The sequence below is a fragment of the Tinamus guttatus genome, unplaced genomic scaffold, assembly GCF_059628265.1.
Source record: "Tinamus guttatus ecotype Peru unplaced genomic scaffold, ASM5962826v1 Tinamus_guttatus_pri_ptg000472l, whole genome shotgun sequence".
Classification (NCBI taxonomy): Eukaryota; Metazoa; Chordata; class Aves; order Tinamiformes; family Tinamidae; genus Tinamus; species Tinamus guttatus.
In genome coordinates, this window is record NW_028289006.1 from 2,331,007 (window position 1) to 2,354,979 (window position 23,973).

The following is a 23,973-nucleotide window of genomic DNA, read 5'->3' on the forward strand; positions in this document are numbered from 1 at the left end:
CCTATCAAGAGCAAATGTGTCCTGGCCGTAGTCAGTTCCTGCTGGAACTGCACTGTGAGCCAGGCTGGTGGAGGAACGATAAAAGTTTAGCCCCCTGTAGTGCATGTTTCTATTCCACGGCTGGGCTGTGCGGTGTTAGTTCCCACTGTTACAGCAGGGAATCCTTCAGGCCGGTAAAACTGTGGGGTCAAAGTGCACAGGAAAGTTTTCCAGTTCCACCTCTTTGTTTGAGCCGACATACCCTGAAGCAGTGGTGTGAGAAGGAGCCTTTCTGTGCCCATATCTGGTGTGATCATCTTCTCAGTGGCTGGGATCCGCTGGGAAGCTACCATGAAAGGGCTGAAGTGCATTGCAAAGGGGGACTCAGCCCACAGGGCTGCAATGGGAGAGAGGCAGTGTGATGTTACAGTGACACTTGGGGCTCATAAAATACTTAGGAATGGAAGAAGAAGAGGTAGAAATGAGATGTGAATCTTTCGCTTCTATACCACCCACATGAACCTGTCTTGAACTTGGGATGGGGAAGAGAAATACACAAGTGCAAAGTCTGGGAAATGGTGTGGGACCTTCTCGATCCAGATAGATAATTCAGCCAGAAAGACAGTTTGTGAATTGGGGAACAAAATGGAAAAGAGGGATGAGCTCAGAAAATGGCTGTGGACAAGATTAGCCCTACAGGAGCCAGGCAGAGGCTTCCCTCAAATAATATAAATATTAACTGGTATCCTTTAGCCACACCATCTGCCTTGAGCTATCATGGTCGACTTCAGGACTCGAGCTTGTCTGACTGCCAGGGAATACTGTTCAGACATAAAAAGGCTTTCCTAAATCTTGTTCATAAATTAAACGTACAAAAAATATACATATATCATATAAATTGTTACATACACACATAGATATACATATATATACACCCACTGTACTTTATACATGTGTGTATATATATGCATATATGTGTGTGTATAAGTTAATTCTAAATTCACATTTCCATGTCACCTGGAAGGAAGCATGCAAGAAGGGCATAGGCAGGGGGAGACGCTGAGCAAGGTTCTTCTGGTAAAGCTCTGTCTAGAACAAACCTGCCTTCATCACCGTTCCCCAGAGAGCTGAAGAAAGTGGAAGTGCTCTTAGCCCCCATTCCCTCTGTACAGCAGTTTTCGGGGAGACCCACGGAGCAGCTTCCTCTATTCCACCCTTCAGGCCACATGTCTAGCTGAAACCTGAGGAATCATCAGGCTAGAGCTGGAGGAGGAAAGGGAAACACAAAAACAAAGCCAAAACCCACTGTCATACAGCCTGACAGAAAAGTACTTCACAGGTCAGCAACAGCACTTACGAATCACCACAGAGGAGACCCTTGTTTGCCCTGTGGTCAAAACAAGGAATCCATGTCCCACCTCTCCACTCCCTCTATGAGTCTCTCAGTCCCCTGTCATCATCACCTCTGGTTCTTTCTAAGGTCCCCTCCTTGTCCAACTGCCAAATTACAGCCAGGCTGCCATCATCCAGTTTATCCCAAAGGTGTGATAATCTTGCAAATAGTCTGTTTGTATCTCACCCCATAAAAATCACCTAACTGTGTCTATAGGGAAGGGATTTGATCTCTTGAAACATCTGGATTTCATCAGGGACTCCTGTACAATCTCACCTTGTGAGGAAAATCAACAAATTTCAGCCGAGCAAGAAATCGTCTCACTTCCCCACGGCTGATCTTGGGAGTGGTGTTGTCCTTTAACCACATCATTCGGCCTTGAGTCATCATGGCCCACTTCAGGCCTAGCTTGCTAACTGAGAAAAATCCTGGCTGTTTTTCAGAGGTCGCAGTTGTTGTCACAGTGATGTAAAATGCATCCTTCTGGAGATCATTAATTCCAACTGGTCCATCAGAAAAGGGAGAGAGAATATTGGTGAGGAGTGATTTTTTTTCTTTTTTCTAAAATAAATCTCAGTCTATACTCAGTCAAAACACCCACTAGACTGAGGGTGAATTCAGTCTGATTCTCCAGTTGCAGGTACCTTCATTCATCAGGGAAAATGGTTTTAAGGCTTTTATTGATTTATTTATTTTCAATTGAAATAAACTGAAATGTAGCTCTGCTTCTAGATGACATTTTTGATTCTCAGATAGCAGATATATATATAAGGCAAACCATGGACAAATCGGTGTACCTCAACCACAGCAAAATGATCCGTACAGACCTCAAAGCACATTTTCTAATAAATGATCTTCTATTTGCTCTTGACTGAACTGTGTTTTTGATACAATTTTGATTAGATGTGTCACAGTCTGGCAGCATATCCCTGTCTCCTGGCCTGCTGGACTCAGTGCTAGATGAACTGATCTTTTATCTCACATCCTGCCAAATCAAATGTTGGCTCAAATGCTTTAGAGGAAGTGCAGAAGTCCAGCCAGGACTACACAATTTTGTATAGGTGTTAAGGACAGATCTAGCTTTTCCTAAAAATATATGTCTTTAAATATTTTGGACCTTCTTTCAAAAAGGGAGAGGAAGAAGCAACACAGCTTCTGTCCTAGAGAGCAGAAAGGGATGACCAACAAAGGCAGAAGTGTAAGATGAATGAGAAGAGCTTAAAAGTGAGTCTTCATGTGCTGCATTAAATCATAGATACTGCCATGGAAAATAAGGGAAATTCTGTGGTGTCAAACTTGCAGGAGATCAAGCTCACACCTTTCTGTGTTTAAGCACATGCAAGAAATTTGACAAATCTTCCATTTGCCTTGGAATTGGACAATTCAGGAGGAAGAAAAATCTGATTTCCTATTGCTGGCCTACACTTAGTGGACCTCAGGTGCTACACCTTTGCAGGCACAGCTAGACCCCACCTCCATTTATACTCACCTGCTGATGCAATGACTTTGTCTGTTGCATTTGTGAGGTCCAATAGGACAGTAGGAAAGACAGGATGGAGGAAATAGAGGTGGTGCAACCCTGGGCGCTCGGTTCTGGGACCGGGTTGCTGTTGGAATGAACAAGGAACAGGAGTTAGAATTGGCTATTAAACAGATTTCCAGTCTGCCACAGGAATAAAATAGCTTCCTGACATTGTGTCACTCTAACATGGATCAGCCAATCAAAAGATCAACAGTTTTACAGACCTCAAATCACACAAACTTTTCTTTCTGAAACAGAGAGACTGTTCCCAGTCTCTTCCTGACAAGGCTGCGATCTGGCTCTGTGAAAGCCAGCTTGATGGGCCAAGCTAGAGTCTTGGAGTTAGTGTCTCCACAGTGACTTATGTGCCTGCGTTCTGAGAACAACGAACCCTGGGGCTAAGAACAAATTTACAAAAGGAAAATTTCAGCGTTCCATAAAAAAGCAACAAACAAACAAAACCCTCCTGAAATTCCTGTAAAATTTTTGATTTTATGGAATTAAACTCTCTGGCAATAGAGTTTTCTGGGGGAGAACTCAGATACAAACCCAAATGTGCAGACTCAGAGAGGTCAGAGTGTCACAGCAAGAAGCCTGACAGTCTCTCGTAAGGCAGGTTTCAAGTTCAGAATGTTAAAAGACAGAGATAGCATGTGCCTCACAGAGAAACCTCGAAGTGAAGGAGGTAATTTGCTCACCAAAGTTTGTAACACAGATTGTCCTTCATCAGCCCAGAAAAGAAAGACAGATTTCTTGTCCAAAGTCATCACTGTCAGTGCATCGAGATCTTGCTTCTGCCATGGGAATTCTTGATTCCAAACAGGAAAGCCTGATTTGCCATCTACCACCACCACCTCAAAGCACGGAAGAGACATAGCATTAACAGGAGTTTAAGTGTGGATGCACAGAGAGCCCCCTTGCCCTGGCACTGTCTGGCCACTTGTCTTGCCTGTGGACACACGGTGACTGGTATCAGCCACAGAAACAGGAATACAGCAGTGACTGCCCATTCAACCCAACCTCCCTCACTCCTATACCACACAGATCTTCTCTTCTTGCTTTACCTTTTTCTTCCCATCTCCAGTCTGTGCTTGTAGCATGAAGTCCAGGGTTTGGTCAGCACCAAAGTAACCAGGGACAGGCTGGCTGCAAATTTGGACAGAGAAACACTCAGCCCCATGCAGAAAAGCAAGAATTTCAGATTGAGAAATCTTCCTCTCACCTTCCATTCTGCCTCTTACAAAGTCAATAATTGCCATACTAAGTAAGATCTTTTATCCACCAATAACTGTTGTTACTGGCAGGAGCCATTTGCTGGTGGTCAGAGAAGTGACAAACGATCAAGCAGCCCATGGTGCTTGTTAGCCATTCTTGAGAGTTCTCTGTGGGGCAGGCATCCCTTGCTGCATTGGGTAGACATCTCTTTATCATTGTGTAACATGGCTCTGTGCTATTCTTTCCATAGCATAAGAATCTGTGGACAGATTGTCCATTGCTTGGACATTGCTTGTGTCCATTGCTATGGACATAAAAAAAAATACCCAGCACTTCAAAATTCATCAGCAAATTTTACCTCCTGCTGGAATTGTATTTCCAGGGCTGCCTTAGGTGTGTGATGTGGCTCTTAATACACCCAGTACTGTTGTCAGCTTCTGATTCTTTGTTTTCCTATTGTTGGTGGTTGTACGAGCCTTTTTATAACTATAAATAGTTATAACCATAAATCAAGTCCCCTCTTATTCTTCCCCTTCTGGGTCACATACTCTCTTTATAACTGTTTTCTAACCATCTTGCTTGCCTTTGACTTTCTGAATCTCATCTCTGTCTTCCTCAAGTTCACCACAGCTGGACATAAGGTTCTAAATAAGCACAGATGTTTCTTCAAAGTTCACAGAATCAGAAACTTTAGGCCAAGTTGAGATCATCAGACCATGTCTCTTGCTTATGACAGACTGGTGTATTTCACCAATTAATCAAGTGTCAGTAGGCTGAGTGTGACTAGATCTATCATGCAGAAGGAATGAATCTTGCTGTGGAAATACAAAGATGACATGAATTAATCACTTCTCCTGACAATCAGTTCTAGTGACTAACTTCAGCCACAGAAACATGGCTGCCTTTCTTGAACATGGACGGATTTCACTCAAAGGCAGTTGTTCTTGCTATGGCAAGATTAAAATGCCTGGTAGCTTCCATTACGGACACATGCTTATGAGCTCACCTCTCGGGCTTCTCTTTGATCATCTAAACCCAATGACTTAAATCTTCCATGGTTTTTCTTGCAATTTTTCCAACCCAGAATGACTCCAGAACAGCAAAGCTGTAGTACGGTATTGACTATTTATATTTAGTGCATTAAACAATGCTATTTGCGTTATAGATCCTTTCAGCAACCAGTATCAATGCTTTCAAGGCAATATCATGATATGCTCCCATAGCTTGCAAGTGTATCACTAGTAAAAGGAAGTGGATAGCTCTGTATTATGGATAATAATTTAAACACCCTTCTTAAGGTATCCCTTCTCAAGTTCCTGAGTGGTTACAATCAGTGGCAGATCCCACAAGCTGAATGCAGAAAAGCACGTGTACTGCAGCTGACCTCCCCTATGCACTTTCTCAAATGAACCAGAAAGCTAATAACACTTCCTGGCCGACTGTAATCCCCGCAGTAACAACCTGCCATTAATCCTCTCTCCTTCCGAAACATCCATTAACAACACAATTTTCAACTGCTTACCCAATTTCATGGTCTCTGAACTTTGCCCTTGCTTTGTGACTACTGACTCTCCTTTATGATCTTTCAGGGATCTTGTCAAAGCTATCTGGAAATGCAGCACACCTACAACAGTCAGGTTGTTTTTACTGGAGACTGTTCCCAGGCCTCTGCCTGGCTGGATCAACATAGTTTGGCACAGGTTTACCCAGGGAAGAAGGAAGCTCTCAGCTGGCTCTGTAAGTTCTGTCTGATGATGACTTTGGTTTGGGTCTCTTGAATAGGAAGGAGCTGTGCCAGTGCTTGAACTCCCTTGGAAGTGCTGGGGTCTTGGTCTGATTCCACTCTCTGGGGTATGACTGGAAACCAAACATATGTCCTAGTGTAAACAAGTTGAGCACTAAAGTCTGCTGTGTGCATGACAAAACCACCCTGCTTGGAAATCAGGGGGAATCAGCTGCCTTTCCAGAAACTACAGACTAGCTCTTTCCCCCATGCATGTGTGCAGACATGATTCACAAGTGGCCTGAATAGGGCCAGGCCTGTGAAGAAAAGGCCTCAAATCCATCTCCAATGCCAGCTCACACTCCACATTCTGCAGCCTAGCTCACTTCCCTTTCACATCCGAAATGCCACATTGGTGACTTGAAAATGCCTCTGGCATGTTTGTCCCTCCGGAGAAATTGCAGAGACCAATTCTGTAAGACACTCTCAAGTCTCCATGTTGTTGTCTGACTCTCTGGTGACAATTCTGAGCTGAATTTGTCCCCCAGTGTGTGTTACTAAGCAGAACTTCTAAAATCCTAAAAGAAGTCTACCAGGCTTTGTCCCTCTTAACTCAGGAAAAAATATACAGTAGAGGACTTCAGCGCAGTGGCCTTGAACAGGATTTTTTCAATTACTTTTCAACCCCTGTCTGGCACCTCCTGTATATTGTGGTATTCTGTCCCTTGGGAGGTCATGGAATCAGAGAAAACGTGGCTGGCACGCAGGAACCTGGAATACAGGTTGCCCAGAGAGGCTGTAGAGTCTATCCTTGGAGACAATAAAAATCTAGGACTATATATGGTCCTGGGAAAACCGTCCTAGTTGACCCTGCCTTGAACATGAGGATGGTACATGATGATCTCCAGAAGTACCTTCCAATACCTGTGATTCCTTGAATGTAACAGGAAAAAGGGTTTTCAACCCTTCTTGATTTGAAACCCTAGAAATTTTCCAGTTAATTAGTGGCCCCCTTTAAAAAGTTCATGCATAAAACTCTTTTTACAGAATGTATGTACGGGCTTTGATCAGTCAGCACACACTTACACTCTAAAGTATAAAGAGTGACCTCAGACACTCCAGAGGCCTGTAGATTCTGGGCCAAAAACATTTTTAGTCCATCTCCTTGACTTCATACTAAAATCAGCTAGCTACTACTCATTCCTAAGAGCACTATTCATGTCCCTCACCCCCTTAAGCGGGGACTCTAATAGGGCAGACATCTATTTAAGTATCAGATGTAACCTGACAATGTTTTCTTTTGTCTAATAACAATCCCGTATCTTCTTCCTCTTGATGTTTTTGCCAGTTAGGTAACACTGAGCTAAGAACTGTTTTCTCTATTGTAGACAGCACATTATTTCCCTCTATTGTTCCCAAATACTGGGCAAGGTATATCAGCCCATAAGACCTAGCAAATTACTTAATTTCCATGTGCAAAATCAGAAACTAACGGCAGGACCAGGCAATAAATATGCAGTAAAGGCCTGCATCTAGCATATAGACTATGTGCTGACTGCCATCAGAGTGCTGACTTTCAGCTTTCCAGGAACATTAAGATTTGTGGCCCAGACTTGGACACCTGCTCTAAACACTTAACGTTGTTAATGCAACTGCTTCTCTCCTGGCAATTGGCAGCCATGGACAGCAGATGGACTGAATCATTTACCAACAGTCTCTTGAAATCAGAGCTTCAGTAGACATGACATTAACATTGGGTGTCTGAACAGAGTCCCCTATTTTTGGTAACACACAAGCCCACTATTTAGAAGGTTTCCAGCTATTTGTTCCTTACTCGCTCTCCCCCTTGCCCTCATTGCTAACACAGCAACACACCTGCACACCTCCAGTTCTTAGATTTCTCTGCAGTCTTGGAAGAATTCTGGATTGCTTTCTAACGAGCACATGTTTAACAGTGAAAGACAGAAAACAGAGACATGGAAAGAAATAGGAAAGAAAGAAGTCCCCAATGTGTAACCTGCTAATGTTCTGCATTTCCAGGAGCCAGTGGGGCTTCAAGTCCTGTCCCCGCAGCAGGATCAGGGCACTTTTGGTGGTGATAAGCAGATTACTGCAATTTGTGTCAGGTGCCTTCATCGTCTGCAGGAAGTCAACACCTCCACTGCTGGAAAAGGAAAAGAAAGAGGAGACACCTGTACTTATATTTGCATATGTCATCACTAGCTGCCTTTCCACAGGGCAATTCATCCTCCCTAAGATTCGAGTCATTCTTGGAGACATCTTTCCCCAGTGAGAGAGCTGAGCTTCCTAAAGTGTGTTACTCAGTTAAGTCGGTTAAATCCAGGCCTGTTTTTTTTCTGAAAATGTGAGTTACTGTAAAAAGCATGGAATTTGGGAGTTCATGTTTGCTTTTTTCACTCTTACCCAAGCTGACATTCATAACTTGGCAGTAAAGGAGAAGGGCCTGGGAAATCCAGGCCCACAATGCTGTATACAGGCTAAACTTCCAAAACGGACTCCATTAGCTGGGAACACCGTGGTTTTTTTTTTTTTTTCTCCTTTCTCTTCCAAGTATGCATATGGGATATAAGAAAAGAACAAGGAGCTGGAGAGGCAACGAGAATGGCAATATTAAAGTAGGAGGGGCCATCTCTAGGAGTACTAGGAGGTGCCCACTCTCCCTTTCCTCCCTTGGCAGAAGCAGGATGATGAGTTCCTCTCCTACCTGTAAATGTCAATGAGCTCTGACAGGTTGACAGATCTGCGCTTTTCCCATTCTGGCTCCTCCTGCTGCAGCATTGCAGGGAAGCTGTCCCGGTTTCTGGCTTGGGTAAAGATATCCCTCAGAGCAACTGCTTGAACGTTACCTGTCAGGAAGAGTAAAGATGAAGTCTTGCTCTCAGGGGTGAATGCTCCAATAGCACAAACAGTCCTTGGGACCACTGAGGTTACAGCCAAGGACAAAGTAAAATCCAGAGGTGGAACTTCCCTGGCATGATGTGCCATGGGCAGAGCTGTCTTTGGGAAACTCCAAAGTATTTCAGGCTAGCTCACACTGGTACTGCTGTATCCTCCCACAGCACAGCAGTGAGACTCTTTCCCAGACTGTCTACTTCCAGCTTTTAGCTTTTACAGTGGAAGGCATGGTAGAGACATCCCAGGGATGTTCGGGGATGTTTAGATAGAATTCCTTTTTTTCTTTCCTCAGTAAAGAGAAGCACTGGAGAGCCATGGTGCATCTTACCAAAACCAAATAGGATGTAGATGGCTCCCCGGCTAGTGATGTGAACTTGGGGACCGATCACTTTCCCTTCTCCATTGATGCTGTACTTCACAGGCCCACCCAAAGCAGTCCCAGTCTTTCCCGACACCAAGATAAAAAACACATCAGGCTGCAAAGAGAGAGAGAAAGAGGAGGAGATTCCTGGCAGTGCTTTCATGCATTTGAACTCTTAGATATTTCTCTGGCCCCACAGCATGAGGCAGCACTGCTCTCTCCCTCCACAGCAAGGTCTGGCAAGTGGTGTTTGCCTTTTTGCTCAGTCTGGCTTCCTGGGACTACTACATTTATGCTTTTCTCTTGGCTGCAGAAGCATCATAGATAGAAGAGACAGCAAAAATTAAACTCTTCTAACAACACTAATGACAGAATTGCGGGGAGGGGATGAGCACAGAGAAAATTTACATCAGTATTAATCACACAAAGTGCTTCTTTTCTACAGATAATTTGAGTGCTCCTTTCTTCAAGGATCTCTACATGGTTTCCTACACTACTGCTAAACATTCACTTCAAGTTGAGTATTTGGTGAAGGAAAATAAATAATTCTCAAATCTCAGTCAGGCATAAATAATGACTCTTTTCTCCATTTCCAGCTGAGTGGAAATGTAGATAGACAGAATCACTACTGCTCGATCCCACTGCTCTGACCCACAGGAAGAAGAAAGGTGCTTTTCAGGTAAATCTAAGGGAAAAAAAAATTACCTGCCTAGGGGCTCTTGCATCCCTATTACAGGGATGCACATCAGGCTCCCTGTTCTTCCTCTAGATAGTCATGGTCCTTTCAGGCCCTGCCCAGGGAGATGCTGTACCTGTGTCTCCTTGAGCGCCAGAACAACAATATCCCCAACCCCATCTCCATCTACATCCGGAAGAGTGGCAGCTGGTGCAGCCAGGATCCCATTTGAGAGATGGATGGAATTCAGTGTCCAGATGGTCTTGCCTGCAGGAGGAAAAGGAAGAAAGAGATCTGCAGCATTTTGGGAACTGGTGGACATCACCAGTGGGTTCTACAAAACTTTCCTGAAGGACGGAAAAAGAGAGTTTGTTCCCCAAGAACAGGAAAGATAAACCTACACAGCATGGCAAACTGCACTCATTCATGCTAGGAAACAAAGTTTTTCCATGGTCTTTTTTCAGACTGGCTTTGAGTTTTGCCTCAGCACCGCTATGGTTCCCTTCTAGTATCATTCAAGCCAGACTTAAGCCTACAACACTTCCTGAAGTTGCAGAGAGCATTCGAGGATCACTCTTGGGAGGAAAACCTATATGAGTGCTGTTCTGCAGGACAGCAGTTGTTTTCCTCAGCCAGCAGGAAAGCCTGTTGGTGGATATGAGGGAAGGAAACAGATGGGCAGCTCTGATACTCAAAGTGCAAATCTGTGTCTCAGCTAAATTCCCAGAAGCAAACAGGCACTCCAGCATGGCATGCTCACTCCATCTCAGGGGAAATGCATGTTAGCAGACATGATGTCAAACAGTTCAGCTGTCCAGCAGGGACCCTGATGTAAAGTCAGTAAAAACTGATTTATAATTTGTTAAATTAACTTAAACACCCAAAGAAAGCAAAGTGAAAATTGATTCTTTTAGTTCTTGGACTTCCTTTTCCAAGACATCTGTTTTTTCAAACAGGATTTAAAAATCTTCGCCTTTTTTTTTCTGTTACATGGTTTCCTTTCATGACAAAGGAAACCAAACCCCAGACCTGTAAATGCCTATGCACACTATTAACATTGCTACTACTGCTAAAGGAGACAGCCTGTTTTCCTGACCATACAAACAGCCATGTGAGTAATCTAGTACCTAAAAAGATTTGAAAATTAAGTGGTAGTGCTCAAATGACCGGACGTGTCACTTCAACCCAATATTTCTTATGCCTTTCCATTTTCTGTTCTGATTCTGAAAACATTCTTCTGTACTCACCCATTATTATTTCTGCCAGTTAAATAATCACAGAATGCTTAGGATTGGAAGGGACCTCTAGAGATCATCTAGTCCAATCCCCCTGCTCCAGCAGGGACACCCAGAGCACGTGGTACAGGGTGGCATCCAGGTGGGTTTGGAAGATCTCCAGAGAAGGAGACTCCACAACCTCTCTGGGCAGCCTGTTCCAGGGCTCTGCCACCCTCACAGTGAAGAAGTTCTTCCTCACATGGAGATGGAACTTCCTGTGTTTCAACTTGTACTCATTGCCCCTCATCCTGTCACTGGCCACCACGGAGAAGAGCCTGGCCCCATCCTCCCTAAAATGACCCCTCAGGTACTTGACCATGTTAATCAAATCTCCTCTCAGCCTTCTTTTCTCCAGACTAAACAGGCCCAGTAATGTGGTAGGCTAAAGAGCAATCAGAGAATGGATATGCACAGAATCAGCATGATTAAAAATGTGATATTGATTCATATCTAACCAATCCTTCTATGGGACTAATTTCTCTGGAAGGTTTAGTTGGCTGAAGCACATGTCCTTAGAGAATTTCTTCAAGAATGGCATTCAGCTTTTAGTGTTGTTAGATAGGGGCTGCGGATGTAGTTACAGCTCAGTATTGATGAAAACAGCTGTTACAGAACCTTTAGGTCATGAAGATGCTACAGGATGATATTAAAATGGTCTCAGACCAGCAATGGCTTGGATTCTCTCTTATCCTGTGTAACTAAAAACGCATCAGTGTTTAGACCCTTTCCTGTGTGTTACTACAGGACACCACGAAGTGCCAGCACTGAATTATTCTTGCCTATTAGTCCTTTAAAAGAAAGGAGCAGCATCTTTCTAAGATGCTGGTATCTGACCTTACCTGTGGAGGCATTGAGAAGGCTGAGCAGTTTAGATGTTCCTGTCACAAGGCAGACAGGCTCTGCAGGAACTCCCAGCGACAGCCCTTTGCACTGCACACTCAGAGTCTCCTCAGGAAGGTGGATGGACCACAGGGTGCTGCCATTCATGCCAGAAAGAGCCACCACAGTCACTGAAGGTCTAGAGACACCTGGAAGGGACAGGAGAGAGAGCGAAACCCCTTGGCATCAAAGGTAAGGTCCATATTGCCTTAGGTCCTTGTGCTTGAGTTCCAGGACCAGCTTATGGAACTAAGCAGCTCAAACACTGCTTTAAAGCAAACATCAAATCCCAGACTCGGCAAGGCTGAGTCTCTGCCTCTGCAGCCTAGCAGCGACCTCCTGACAAGAGCCAGGGTGTGAGGCAACAGGACAGGTAATCCTGGAGGCTGGACCTGAGCTCAACCACGAGATGTGGTCAGGTGGGTACACAGGAACCAAGATGCTCCTGGGGCCAGTCCACTCAGTTATACTGATTTCCTGGTATCAAACAAATTGCTGTCAAATCACACTAGTCTCCTGATCCTTCTGATCCTTCCTGCCTCAAACCAACAGCTAGCACTGATGGGAAGCCTTATGTGATTCACAGGGCCACAGCCTTCTCTTGCAAAGGGCCTAGGTATTCAATATTTCTGCGGCAGAAAGTGATTTGACAATTTGAGCACTTTTTCTTTTGCTTTCCAAATTATTATCAGTGTTTTGAAAAGCAGATTGACTGCTGGAAATTGGAGCAACTTGGAATCTTTTCCTAATTACCACAGTGGAAATCATCTGGCTCATGCTGAGGAGATGGTTCTTATCACTGGATAGGTAGCAAATGAAAACACCTAACTCCTCAATGCAGCTCCTAGGTCTTGTGCACGTGGGCAGCTTAAGATGCTAATGATGCCACAGCTTAGTCCATCAGGTACCTGCTCAAAGCTTATCTCTACCAGGCACTGTATGAATGCTCTCAGCACACACTAAAGGAGAGCTGATGTCCAGTATTGTCAGTGTAGGACTACAACATGCTTACACCTGCTTCAATGCCTGCTTTTTGTCTCCCAGCATAGCTATAGCTCAGGATGCAGCTTGGCACGGCTAGTTCCAACTCCTGGAGCATTTTGAGAACCGTATGTTTGTCTGTGATGGAAGATAAACAAAATACAACAGCAAAATACAGAGAAGGACAACCTTTACAAACTGAATGCAGCCTTTATGTCAGCAGTTATCTCCATCAAAAGAAAAAATAAAAACAAAAAAACTTACTCTACACAGTTTTCTCTTTGCCCATGGGTTTCTTTCTGTTGGATTTGCTGTGAAATACTCATGGCCTTGCTTGGGCCATGGAGGAGCAACATTTTCCCTTTCCTCTAAGTTTTTACTATTCTGCTTCTTGCAGGCCAAGGCACTGAATTTATTGCCATTGTTTTTTCCTCACAAGAGTTCTCTTCAGGCTGTGCAATGTGTTTTTGCTTCCTCAACATGTCTCCGGGACTGAATCCGAGGTGAAACCAGGCTGGGGAGCTAGCAAGCTCCAGGGCTTCAGAAGCCCTGAGCAACAGCACGCCTCCAGGGGCTGCAGCCCCTACATGACCGTGCTGGTATCAGCAGGCTGCTGCTGCATTCATTATCTGTGGAGGCAGCAGAGAGTGAAAGTGGCTGGGATAATGGAGCAGCCTGCTACAAAGCCAGGCACCCTGGTATTCCCACCAACAGGCAATCGCTTGTGAATTAACAGCTTCTGTCTGGAGCCTGGCAGGGTATGGAGTGCCCTGGAGACAGAAGACAGGAGGGGGAGGATGTCTCCTGCAGCACCAACCTACAGCTGCTCTAGAAAGAAAACAACACGACTGCCACGTTAAGAGAAATTTGTCCAGCCTTCTTAGGCCCCAGGGAAGACAGACAATCAGAGCAGCTACGGGAGAGGATATCTGGCTGGCAAGCAACTGAGTAGCTCAGCGGAACCAGAGTGCTCCAACTGTCGGCTCTGCCATCACTGCTTCTATCCCCAGCTACCTTAGGAACAGCCAGGACACTAGACTATGGATCAGAAAAGAGACACACGAGTCCACACTCTGCCTCTGGATCTCATCCATGACCTCTGTCAATCTGCTACCCTTCTCTACATCTCCACTTCCTTGCCTGCAAAATGGACATAGAGAGACTGAGCTTCTTTGTGAGGAGTTTTGAGAGCTACCAAAGGAAATAAACCTTATTCCTAGTTGCTATTTTTAGTGGGATGTTTTTCTCCTGGATATATCCCCACCACCAGATCAAGAGCTGCTCAAACAGAAGACAAAAATATGGACTTTCCCTGGATAGATATGGGAGAATGGATGGCTCTGACCAGAGAGAAATGGGAACACAGCTTGAAATAGAAATTATGATCAGGGCAACACACTGATACAGGACAGCAGCCATTTTAAGGAAATCTGACAAACGGACAATGTGGTGGCTTTCCAAGTTGCAGAAATTCTTCCTATGCATAACAGGAATATACAAAGGTCTGTACTGAAAAGTACAAGAAGCAGAAAGAGGAATGGAAAGGAGCTGTGGTGCTTACCCATGACACTGGCATTCATCAAGGCTGTGAAGACGATGATGATGTCAGGGAGCCCATCGCCGTTGACATCGCACAGCTCCAGTGGCGATAACACCCCACCTGCAACAGGCAGAGAGGATCGCCACCCTCAGAATGGCCACCGAGCCCAACAACCATACCAAGCGTTGAGGGCTGGCCCAAAGGGAGAGACTCATGGACAGATGAGCCTCATGGAGTCTGCTAGGTAACTACCAATGCCTGGCAGCTCCCACCATGGCTAGATCTTTCATTGCGTGGAAAAGCAGAGACCCAGTGTCTGGGTCAGAGAAAGAAAAAGGGAAAAATGTAGGAACTGATAAAGATGTCTGCTTCCCGCCTCACTCTTTGAGGTGATGTGGGAGACACACATCTTTAAAAAGACTCAGATTTAGAAGCTGGGGGCAGAAAGAGGGGAGGGAGAGACATATCTAGACTTGATAGAAATTATCTCACAAAACACTGTTACTTTGCTGCAGAGGTCAGAATGGGAGGCACTTTAGAAATGTTACCAACAGTCTATAGAATGACAAGAGATCATAAATGTTGATTTATGGATTTGAGCAAGGCAAGAAGACAAAAGAAATAAGGTTAGTTGAGCCAGTCAGGAGACACAAAGACTTCTATCCCTCTACTCCCAAGCACACCCACACACTTCAGTGTGGAGGTGCTGATGGAACAGGAACTAGAGAGGGAGGCAAAATGTTTTAAAGTGGTCTGGGCCATCTCTGTCTGGAACAGAGAGTACCATCCAGACAAAAAGGCAGCATGGGAGAAAAGTCAGAATGCTTTTTGGTGTTGATATAAACAAGATTTGGTGGCACTATTATCTACCGGGCCCAGATTTCACAGGCCTCCGCTTCAAGAGCAAACAAGACACAGGCGCCTGGGTGTTACCTCAGAGCATCTGCGGTGGTGAGGAAAGGTCTCTGCTCTGAGCTGGCTCTCCCAGATAGGTCTCTCCCGCCGATGCCCTGGGAGCTGCCACCTCCCCCACGCCAGATGTTGCTCCTGGAGGTTTCTCACCTGCTCCCTGACCTAGGTTGCGGTTCCAGGTGTTATGCAAGTCTCTAGGGGGACAGGGAATTAGAAACGCACACACCAACACCAGAATCATTGAGATCACCACAGTGAGCAAAAAGACCGCTGTGCGCAGGTAAGGCATGAGGGAGGGAGCAGCCTTCTGCTCCAAACTCCCGGCTGCCTCTGCAGGATAACCCTCAGGCGCGCTCTCTGACGTGTGCTGCTTTGTCATCCCAACCTCCACATCAGAGTCGGGCTCCTGCACCTCCTCAGGGGGGCTCTTCCCATTCTTGACCCCCCCGTTCTTCTGTATGTTGAGCACAAGGTCATCTTCACTTTCATCACTATCAGCTTGAGTGAGGGGATCATATTCCCCAAGGTCCGGGCTCTTTTTTCCTGAGGAAAGAGATTGAGAAAGATAATAATGCATTAGCTCCTTGCTTTTTCAGGATCTCAGAGAAGAAAAGGCTTTAGTGGACAGCAGTGCAAAAAGGAAGAGTTAACAGTCTGAATTTTGAACTCCTTTAGCATTTGCCAAACTGAGCAATCACAGAGCCCCTCTTCACTTTGGGTCTATATCCTCCAATGGGGGCTTCCCTCTGTCACTCACTTTTCCCGTTTCTCCCACCTTGTCAAAGCAGCACTGCTGCATTTTCTGTCCTGCTTCAAAGGGAGGGAAAGGAAATGGTAGGGCTTGAGCACTGTGTACCATTTCTCAACTGCATTGATAAAAAGGGGTATCAACTCCCTGAAGATGAGGGCAAAGTAAATGATTTTGCCCTGGAGGGTGTGTAACGTTCTAGTTTCCAAAGGGAGCAAGGCTGCTTCCCTAAAACACCACCCTCTGCATGGCTCGGCACCATGAGAGGGAGCGCTCCAGCCCCAGCAGTAGGAAAGGTCAGTGCCCCCATGCTGCTCCTGCTCCCCCCAGCACTGGCAACACGTGCCCAGCCTTGCTGAAGTGCCACAGCACCAGCACCTTCAGGTGGTGGTACGGGAAAGCAGCTGAGCTCTAAGGGGCTTTCACCTCCGGCCAGGCCACCAGCGCTGCGTGATACAGGGACAGCTGCTCCCCCAGGCCCTGACGGCGGCACAGACAGGGCTGAGGGCAGCTGCAGGGCCTGGCTGTACACGCTGGCACAAGGTCAGTGCCTTCTGCTTACGGGGGGGCAGGCGAGATCAGGCGGTCTCACTGCCCTGAGCTACGAGCGGAGGATCACGTCTGAGGGAGCGGCCCTGAGCCACCAACCTGGGCATGGAGCCACGGCTGCTGCTCTGGGGCCTGCAGGGCTCAATCCTTTCCTCTCTCTCTCCAGCCCCAGGGTGGGCCTTTGCCATCCCAGACATCTGTCTCATTTTCCTTTGCATAAAGCTGACCTGAGCCAGGAGCTATCCTGTGCCTTAACATGCTCACGGTAACGCATGCAAGGCCTAAATAACAAGCAAAAACACACAGGTTGTAATCAGGCTCAGACATTAAGACGATGGGAAAGCTCTACCAAGCGGAAATTAAAGGGCTCTCCTCATTCCTTTTACTATACTATCACAGTTATAAAGACACCATAATATCCAGGCAGTGCAACACGCTAGAATCTATTTTGCCGCATTTGGATAGCTCTGTTTTACCTCAAAACATTCACACAGCCTTAAAGGCAGTCTTAAACAAAAGACCAGCAAACCACCCAACATATCTGACCTTCGCCCACGGTGTCATGAAGGAGGATGCGGGGGGCTTCCTGTCTCAGTGTTCGGTGTCAGCTTCAGAAGGTAAAACTCAATCCCAGTAAAGCCAAACACCTATAACTTGGATCAATGGGGCAACACACCCATACTTACTAGAGGAAAATACAGACAGACAGTCAGATCATCAGTATCTAAGTTAGGCCTTTCTGTTCCTAACTGTGTGCTCACAGAAAAGACTTGCATCAAAACAACACACTGCACACATTCACTCCAAAATGCTGTGTCTGGTGGCAATAGAGAGACCAATTAAGATACTAATCCCTATGGGACATCTGTATCTCTGCCCAGCGCTGCATGGTGTCACACAGATGTGCCCTGAAAAGCCTTGCATGCGAAGCGCGTGTATTTTGGGAAGAGTTGGAGACTGAAACCTGTTCTTCATCTCTGGGGCAACTAAAAGCATTGATAGGAATGAACAGCTTCATTTTGCATCTCTAAGAGATAGAGCAGACCTTGAAACTGAGGCTCAACCAGTCCTTGAACTAGCTGAGATTAAGATAGTGGGACAGCTACAGTAGTGTCAGCTATCGCAAATATCCTGCAGCGGGGACACCTTTGCTACTGAGAACCTGTTAAGAATCCCAATTTGTTTGTCAGAATCTGAAAAGGATGACATAAACCACACAGTAATAACTTAAGGCTTTTAGTGAGGAAAAGCATCACTGATTTACAGGAGAACTAAAAGGCACTAAGCTGTTCTTATTTAGCTGTCTTATTTAACACCTGACCAGGAACCAGCAATCGGGTTTCCCAAAAGGTTCACTGGTATCCTTAGAAGGACATACTCAGTAAAGTCAGGCATGAAATGCAGTGCTGCTTTTACAGCCAAAAATAGGTTAGGTCCTACCCTTTAATAACAGCTGATGGAGCACTCACCTAGGATGTGAGACTCAATTGCATATCTAATCTCAGTGGATGTAAGCCTTCATCTCTCACTGCTCGGAAAGCGCCCTAGCAATCTGTAGCTATTCTGGGAATGCACTGGAAGGGCCAGGAAGGGTCTGTTCAATTCAGCCTCTTCGGGTGTAAGGAATAAATAACTCAAGATTCGCCTGGCTGGACAGGGAGAGCAGAAGGAATACAACTCTGCTGCAGCTCCAGGTCACTTGGTGGGGGAAGGAGGGGTACAATACCCGCCTTCCACTAATCACTCCCAAATGATTTTTAAACAGAAAAGCATAAGCAGAGAAACATAAATAGCTGCATGGGGTGTGTGGTAACAAGGGCAGTCTCACATCACACAGAAAATTATGATTTACTAAGAAACACTCCAGATGTCATATTGATCCTTTCAGGTCAACTCCTGGACTCAGGCTGGAGGAAAGACCGTTGTTCATCAAGAGAGAGCTGAAACTGCTTTTGTTGTAAGAGAACAATCGTCAGAAAAATCTGTGAAATTCTCGGCTTTTCAGTGGTAGAACAGTGGCTCCCAGTCAATGGCCTGCGGGTTACAAGCAATCTGAGGAATTCCTGCTTGTGGTTTGTGGCCAAATTACTGGTTATGTGGCCCTGGACTCTTGTTGACAGCAACTGAAAGAAAAAGTAAGTATTAAAGAAGGAGATTTTCAAAGGCAGAAAGGAAAGAAAATGCCCCAAACTTGTTAAATTTCAAGAGCTGTCGAATCCAATTTTTTTATACCATATCCCTATTTATTTGCCTAATCATACTTTTTGCACAGGCAGCTCTTTGATTATTGCAGCCGTACAATGTGATCTTTCATAGAAGAAAAGATGAAGTATGTGATCATGAACTGGAAAGGAGGTATCCGTGAGATGATCAGTGTTGGAATCAGGTCCAGCTCATAATGAAATACTCCTCTCTAGCGCTGACAACTTCAAAGATATTAAACTGTCATCAGTTGTTTTATTTACTGGAAAGACTTTTCTTTGCACTTGCTTCAGAGTGAAGAGGACTGATCTTGGACTTCAGACAAGTGCAACTTTTGTGCATTATCCCGATCCTGACCTACTGTTATCTAGTTCTAGTAGGCTGGCTTCAGACTTCTGTTGTTGTTGTTTTTCTTTTTCCTTCTTCAGCTGGGAGTTGGCAGGCAGTAATTACTGGGTACAGCAGACATGTTTCTAAGCCCATGGGGGAGACAAATTGCCACATACTGATGTAATTAATTCTATGAGATGCAGCAGGAAAAACAACTATAGAAATAGACCTCCTGCCTTCTCACTGCTGTTGAAAGCTGTATTTTTAGACATAATCACAAAAGTAAGATATCAGACACATTGTTTATCCTAAGGATTGACAGCACTGTTTTCTTAACTGCAGCTGCAAGGACGGTGCTTGTTCCCAAGTCAGTGCCTCCCAGACACCAATACCACATGGATCATCCCAGCTCTGGAGACCCAGATTTATACTTTTTGCACAGTTCCTCATGGCTCACCCATAGACACATGCACTTTTACTCACCAGGCTGCACTTTTCTTAATAAACCTCTTGCAAGACACATTTCTTTTCAAACAGACAAACCAGAAAGAAACTGAATAGCAAGCAAAACTTCTTCGAGCATAAAACACTGCATAAATTAAAGAATAATAATGACAGTAGAGGGCCACTTATACAGATTGACAAACGCTGTTGGCAAGGGCCCTGCAGACATGACTACGACCTTCATGGACAGATGGCGGTAGGTGGCACGCTGGCCCACTGCCTTCTGACACAACATACGGGTATCTTTTCAGCAGAGCCTCTTTTGGTGGTAACTTGTCACTCCACCTCAAAGGCCATGGGCCATGCCCTTGAGCAGCAGCAGGAACACAGTGTGCAGAGGCAACTATCTTTGTGCAGAAATTCCAGAACATGCACACCAGCCGAGCTCTCAAAGTGCAGCTATTGCTTCTTTATTCCTTTATGTCAGGACTTATCTTGGAGACACATCTAATTTGCCCAAACAATAGTCCCTCCAGCAAGAATACCCCTTCATCTCGCTGCCTGGAAATTATCCTCATCTGTTAGGCAGGTTTTAACATTAACCCGGCTCATACACTGGGCTCCCGGCCTGCTGCGGCAGGGCAGAACGGCGACAGCAGCGCGCAGGGGGCCCGGACACAGAGCAATGTGCTGGGAGCCCTCGCGCCCGCTGCCCCCCCGGCCCAGCCCAGTCCGGTGAGGTCCGATCCGGTCCGGTCCGCCCGTCAACTGCCGCATCGCCATGGCAACGCCCCCGCGCCCCCCGCCCCCCGCGCTGGCGGGGAGGGGGCGCAGAGGAAGACCCGGATGTGGCCTCGCCGGGCGGGAACGGAGCCCCCTTACCTGGCAGCTTCAGCGCCCGGGACAGCACCGTGGCCATGCTGGAGCGGGGCACTGCGCACGCGCGCCGCTCCCGCCCCTTCCCGCCCTCGCGCGGGCTGCTGGGGCGGGCAGGCGGGCGGCGGCGGGGCCGCCCCTCGCGCCCGGGCGCCGGTAACGGCCTGGGGCGGCCCCGGGGCTCCTCCCGAGCGGGGCAGTGTGGGCTTCCCACCCCAAACCGGGGTGTCCTTGGCGGGCTCTGCCAGAGCCCCCGCGGGGTGTTTGGTGGTCCCCGGGCAACGGTTTCTCAGAAGTTTTGGGGTTGGTAGAAAAAGTTTTTGTTGATTTTATTTATTTATTTATCTATTTATTTGTCATGGTTACAGTTCTGCCAGGGCTTCTTCCAAAGCTCTCCCTGGGCCTCACCACAGCCCTCTGAGGTAGCAAGTTCCGCTCTCTCCCAAGGGGGAAGTTGAGCAAGAAGGATTCTGTGTCCGCGCTAAGCCAGCATCAATATGGTGATCCCCGGGGAGCTCGGGGTCAGCACGTTGCCTAAGGAGGGGTGATTCTGTGGCTCCCCCGGAGCTGCACGGACCCAGCTGCCCGACTCCTAGGTTTGTGCACAGGCTGTGTGAGAACACCACTCCCCTGAGCTTGCTGTGTGTGAGAGCTCTTCAAGGCCGGCTCCTTTCTAACCAAAAAAGCTGCTTTTGTTGGCTAAATAGCACAAAAGAAAGTCCGACCGGGTAAAGAACTCTTCGTGTTTTCCCATCTGCTACTACTTTCCCCAAGTGCAGGCACTCTTCTTGCAAATAATGTGTTTAGCTTTTGCTGCCTGGGTCTCAAACTTTAAATAAACACGGTAAGGAAGGAGCAGAAAGCAGAGAGACACCAAGTGGTCTAGATGATAAAAAGACTTTTTTATTTTTATTTTTCAGCTATGAACTGAAAGAAATGGAGAATTCACTCTTGATCCAAAGCTTATTGGTACCAATGGGAGTTTTTCCTTTTTTTTTTTTTTTTTTTTTCTGGTTGTTTCATCAGGGTTCAGATTAGGACCTTCAAGAGAACAAGGGGGCATTTCCCAGATGGTAAAATCGGATAAGCCAAGAGAGTTGTTTTCCTTTCCTCTCCGGGTCTTTCAGAATAGGCAGTCCTGTTCCATGTGCCATTCCCTTCCTCCATTTTTTGATTTAAGAGCAGTGATGATCTTGTATCTATGTCAATATTTACAGGAGTGATCCTGGCTGTTTTTCAACTCTCAGTAAGCAGATCATGTGATAGACTGTGACAAGAGCTGTCCAGCAGAGAAGCTCTTTCTAAGAAAGTGCTTCTGGCACCAATTAGAGCTGGGAGCAAGCATATTGGAAAAAAAACAGCCAGAAGCAGGAACTGGAAAATCTGGTGTCCTCATTTTGATCTCTCAACATCTGGCACACAGACGTTGCAAGATCCCTTGTTTACAATGTTCATATGTTTGTGGGACAGCATAGCCATGCTTGAGTTCATGCGTCTCCACAAACGGGACTCTTTCCCCATCCCTGACATCTCTGCGAGGCTAGTGGATAGCAAGGACAAGAGATCTGTAGTAAAAATTGATGCTTTTGAGGGACAGATGACTGAGCAAAGTGTTTAGTGAGGGTTTAATGATAAAATAGCATGAGAAATGAAGTTTTCTTACTTTATATTGTGAATGTAAGCTGATTTGCATATAAATTGGATCTGTCAAGTGTACTAATACCGATCAAAGCTGTGAAAATAAAACTGATGTTGCAAAGAAATCATTAATTTACGTGAGTGTAGTGAAGTGTTGGTGTTCATTTTATTAATTTTTTCAGAGCAGTTTGGAAGAGCCAGATAGTGAAAAATTAGGTGCTTGGAGCTAAGCTTGAAAATTTGAGAGCTTTCACTTGGCAATGTGTTTGGTTAGAAAAACTTTACATGCCAAAAAGCACAGCCGCAGGCCCATCAGTAGTGTTAAGTTTGTGCAAGCTTCTCTCCCCACGTTGGCACCTTCTGTCCAGGGTGAAGACCCTGCTTGAGATAGATTGGCTCTGCCCTGCGCAGTGCCTGGTTCCTGACCTGGCCCATGCCTTTCGGAACGCCTGTGTGGCAGAGTCATAGAATCCATCTGTGCTAGTCACTTGACCTACCCAATCTGTAGCAGTATCTAGGGTCCACCTAAGGAGCCGATCCAGGTGATAATTTCCCTTGGCTCGGGAATGGCATGACACAGCATAAGGGTATCTTTCCAGCATAACCTGTTTTGGTAACTTGCCACTATCCCTCAAAGGAGAGGTGCTGCGGCAGGTCCTTCCGGAGGGTCATGTACGTGATCAGACTGTATTCTCAGTGATTCTGTTAGCACAGCCCTGGGTTTGGCAGCTGCCTTTGGGACAGTTAACATTCCTCTCTGTCAACCTGTTTGTGCTGCAAGATGCCAGCTGTGGTGACTCCCTGCTGATCCTGCCTTCTGCTTCCAAGGTTAAGTGTCTTTAACAGGGATACTCACTGGTGACAGTTTTTCTTCCTCCTTGGCAGCTCATCACGGACTTTTCTGATCATACTCATCAAGATACGGTAAAACTGTATGCAATCTTCACAGTGTCCTTGCAGCAACAGTGACTTTTCTGCCTGCTTTGCTGTGCTTGTTGCCTTCCCATAAGGTAGGTAAAGAGGGAACTGCGTCTAGCAGCAGTGAGTTGTGCAGCACCTGAAGGAGGATCATGAGTGAGTGTCAAACTTCAGAGCAGTGAAGGTGACATTCAAGAAGGTCTCTGTTTACCTCACTCTTGTTCTGATCCCCCTATAGAATAAGCTTACAGATCCCCAGCTGTGGAAAAGTTTGGTTGTGGACAATCCCAGGCACTTAGCAAATCAGCTGGATAGTAGATTCAGTCATTGCCTACGGGATGGCAGCAGGTCCAGTGCTGTCTCATGGACATACAGGAGGACCTGGTTTTGCATCTATGCGCTCTGTCTGTATGGACAGGACAGGACACGTGTCGCACCCCCCTCTAGTCCCCTGCTAGCCGGGCAGTGCTCTTCATCATGGGAAGAGCTTCTGCCTCGCTGTGCTGTGAGCTCCACGCGTCACTTTTTGGCCCTGTGTGTCACCTTCTCTGAGAGGTTCAAGGTGCCCAGCTGTCCTGTAGCTCCGGCCTGCTGGTGCGTGCCGTGCGTGTCTGGTGCCCATGGACGTGTTGTGCTCTCACTCGTGACCCTGCCAGGCCCTCCCTGCCCTGGGGCACGGAGCCTCTCACTGCCAGTGTGGCCTGTCACTAGGTCTCTGCTCCGCGGCAGCCCATGCAGGGCAAACAAATGTGTGTTTAGCAGCCTGAAGGGGTAAGAGCCATTAGGGCCAGACCGAAGGCTTGCTTATGCCTCATGGCAGTATCCTCCTTGCCTCTGGATTTTTTTTTTTTGGAACCTATGAGAGAATGGAAAGAAAATGGTGACAGAAGGAGT

At 46.3% G+C, this 23,973-nt stretch overlaps 1 protein-coding gene across 3 annotated transcripts; it reads right to left on the bottom strand.

Annotated features, from left to right (window-relative positions):
* Window positions 1-20,585, bottom strand: FAM234B (family with sequence similarity 234 member B). Of its 3 annotated transcripts, XM_088532857.1 has the most exons (13): window positions 20,530-20,585; window positions 15,525-15,917; window positions 14,484-14,582; window positions 11,902-12,090; window positions 9,922-10,052; window positions 9,077-9,224; window positions 8,558-8,699; window positions 7,850-7,996; window positions 3,959-4,040; window positions 3,593-3,748; window positions 2,862-2,979; window positions 1,649-1,875; window positions 1-1,242 (listed from the first exon to the last, which is right to left on the bottom strand). In XM_088532857.1, the coding sequence occupies exons 1-13, from the start codon at window positions 20,564-20,566 to the stop codon at window positions 1,237-1,239; spliced, it is 1,875 nt and encodes a 624-aa protein (XP_088388983.1). In that variant the 5' UTR covers window positions 20,567-20,585; the 3' UTR covers window positions 1-1,236. The 3 variants fall into 3 exon arrangements, with proteins under 3 accessions (XP_088388983.1, XP_088388982.1, XP_088388980.1); XM_088532856.1 differs by having other exon boundaries at window positions 1-1,875; window positions 7,850-7,993; XM_088532854.1 differs by having other exon boundaries at window positions 1-1,875.
* Window positions 20,586-23,973: the final 3,388 nt, after the last annotated feature.

Coding starts and splice junctions, on each gene's coding strand:
- FAM234B (XM_088532854.1), bottom strand. CDS start 20,566: ATGGCCACGGTGCTGTCCCGGGCGCTGAAGCTGCCAG. Junction 10,053..11,901: donor CCTTCTCAATGCCTCCACAG/GTAAGGTCAGAT, acceptor TTCCTCCTGCAG/GCAAGACCATCTGGACACTG. Junction 8,700..9,076: donor CTACATCCTATTTGGTTTTG/GTAAGATGCACC, acceptor TCTTCCTGACAG/GTAACGTTCAAGCAGTTGCT.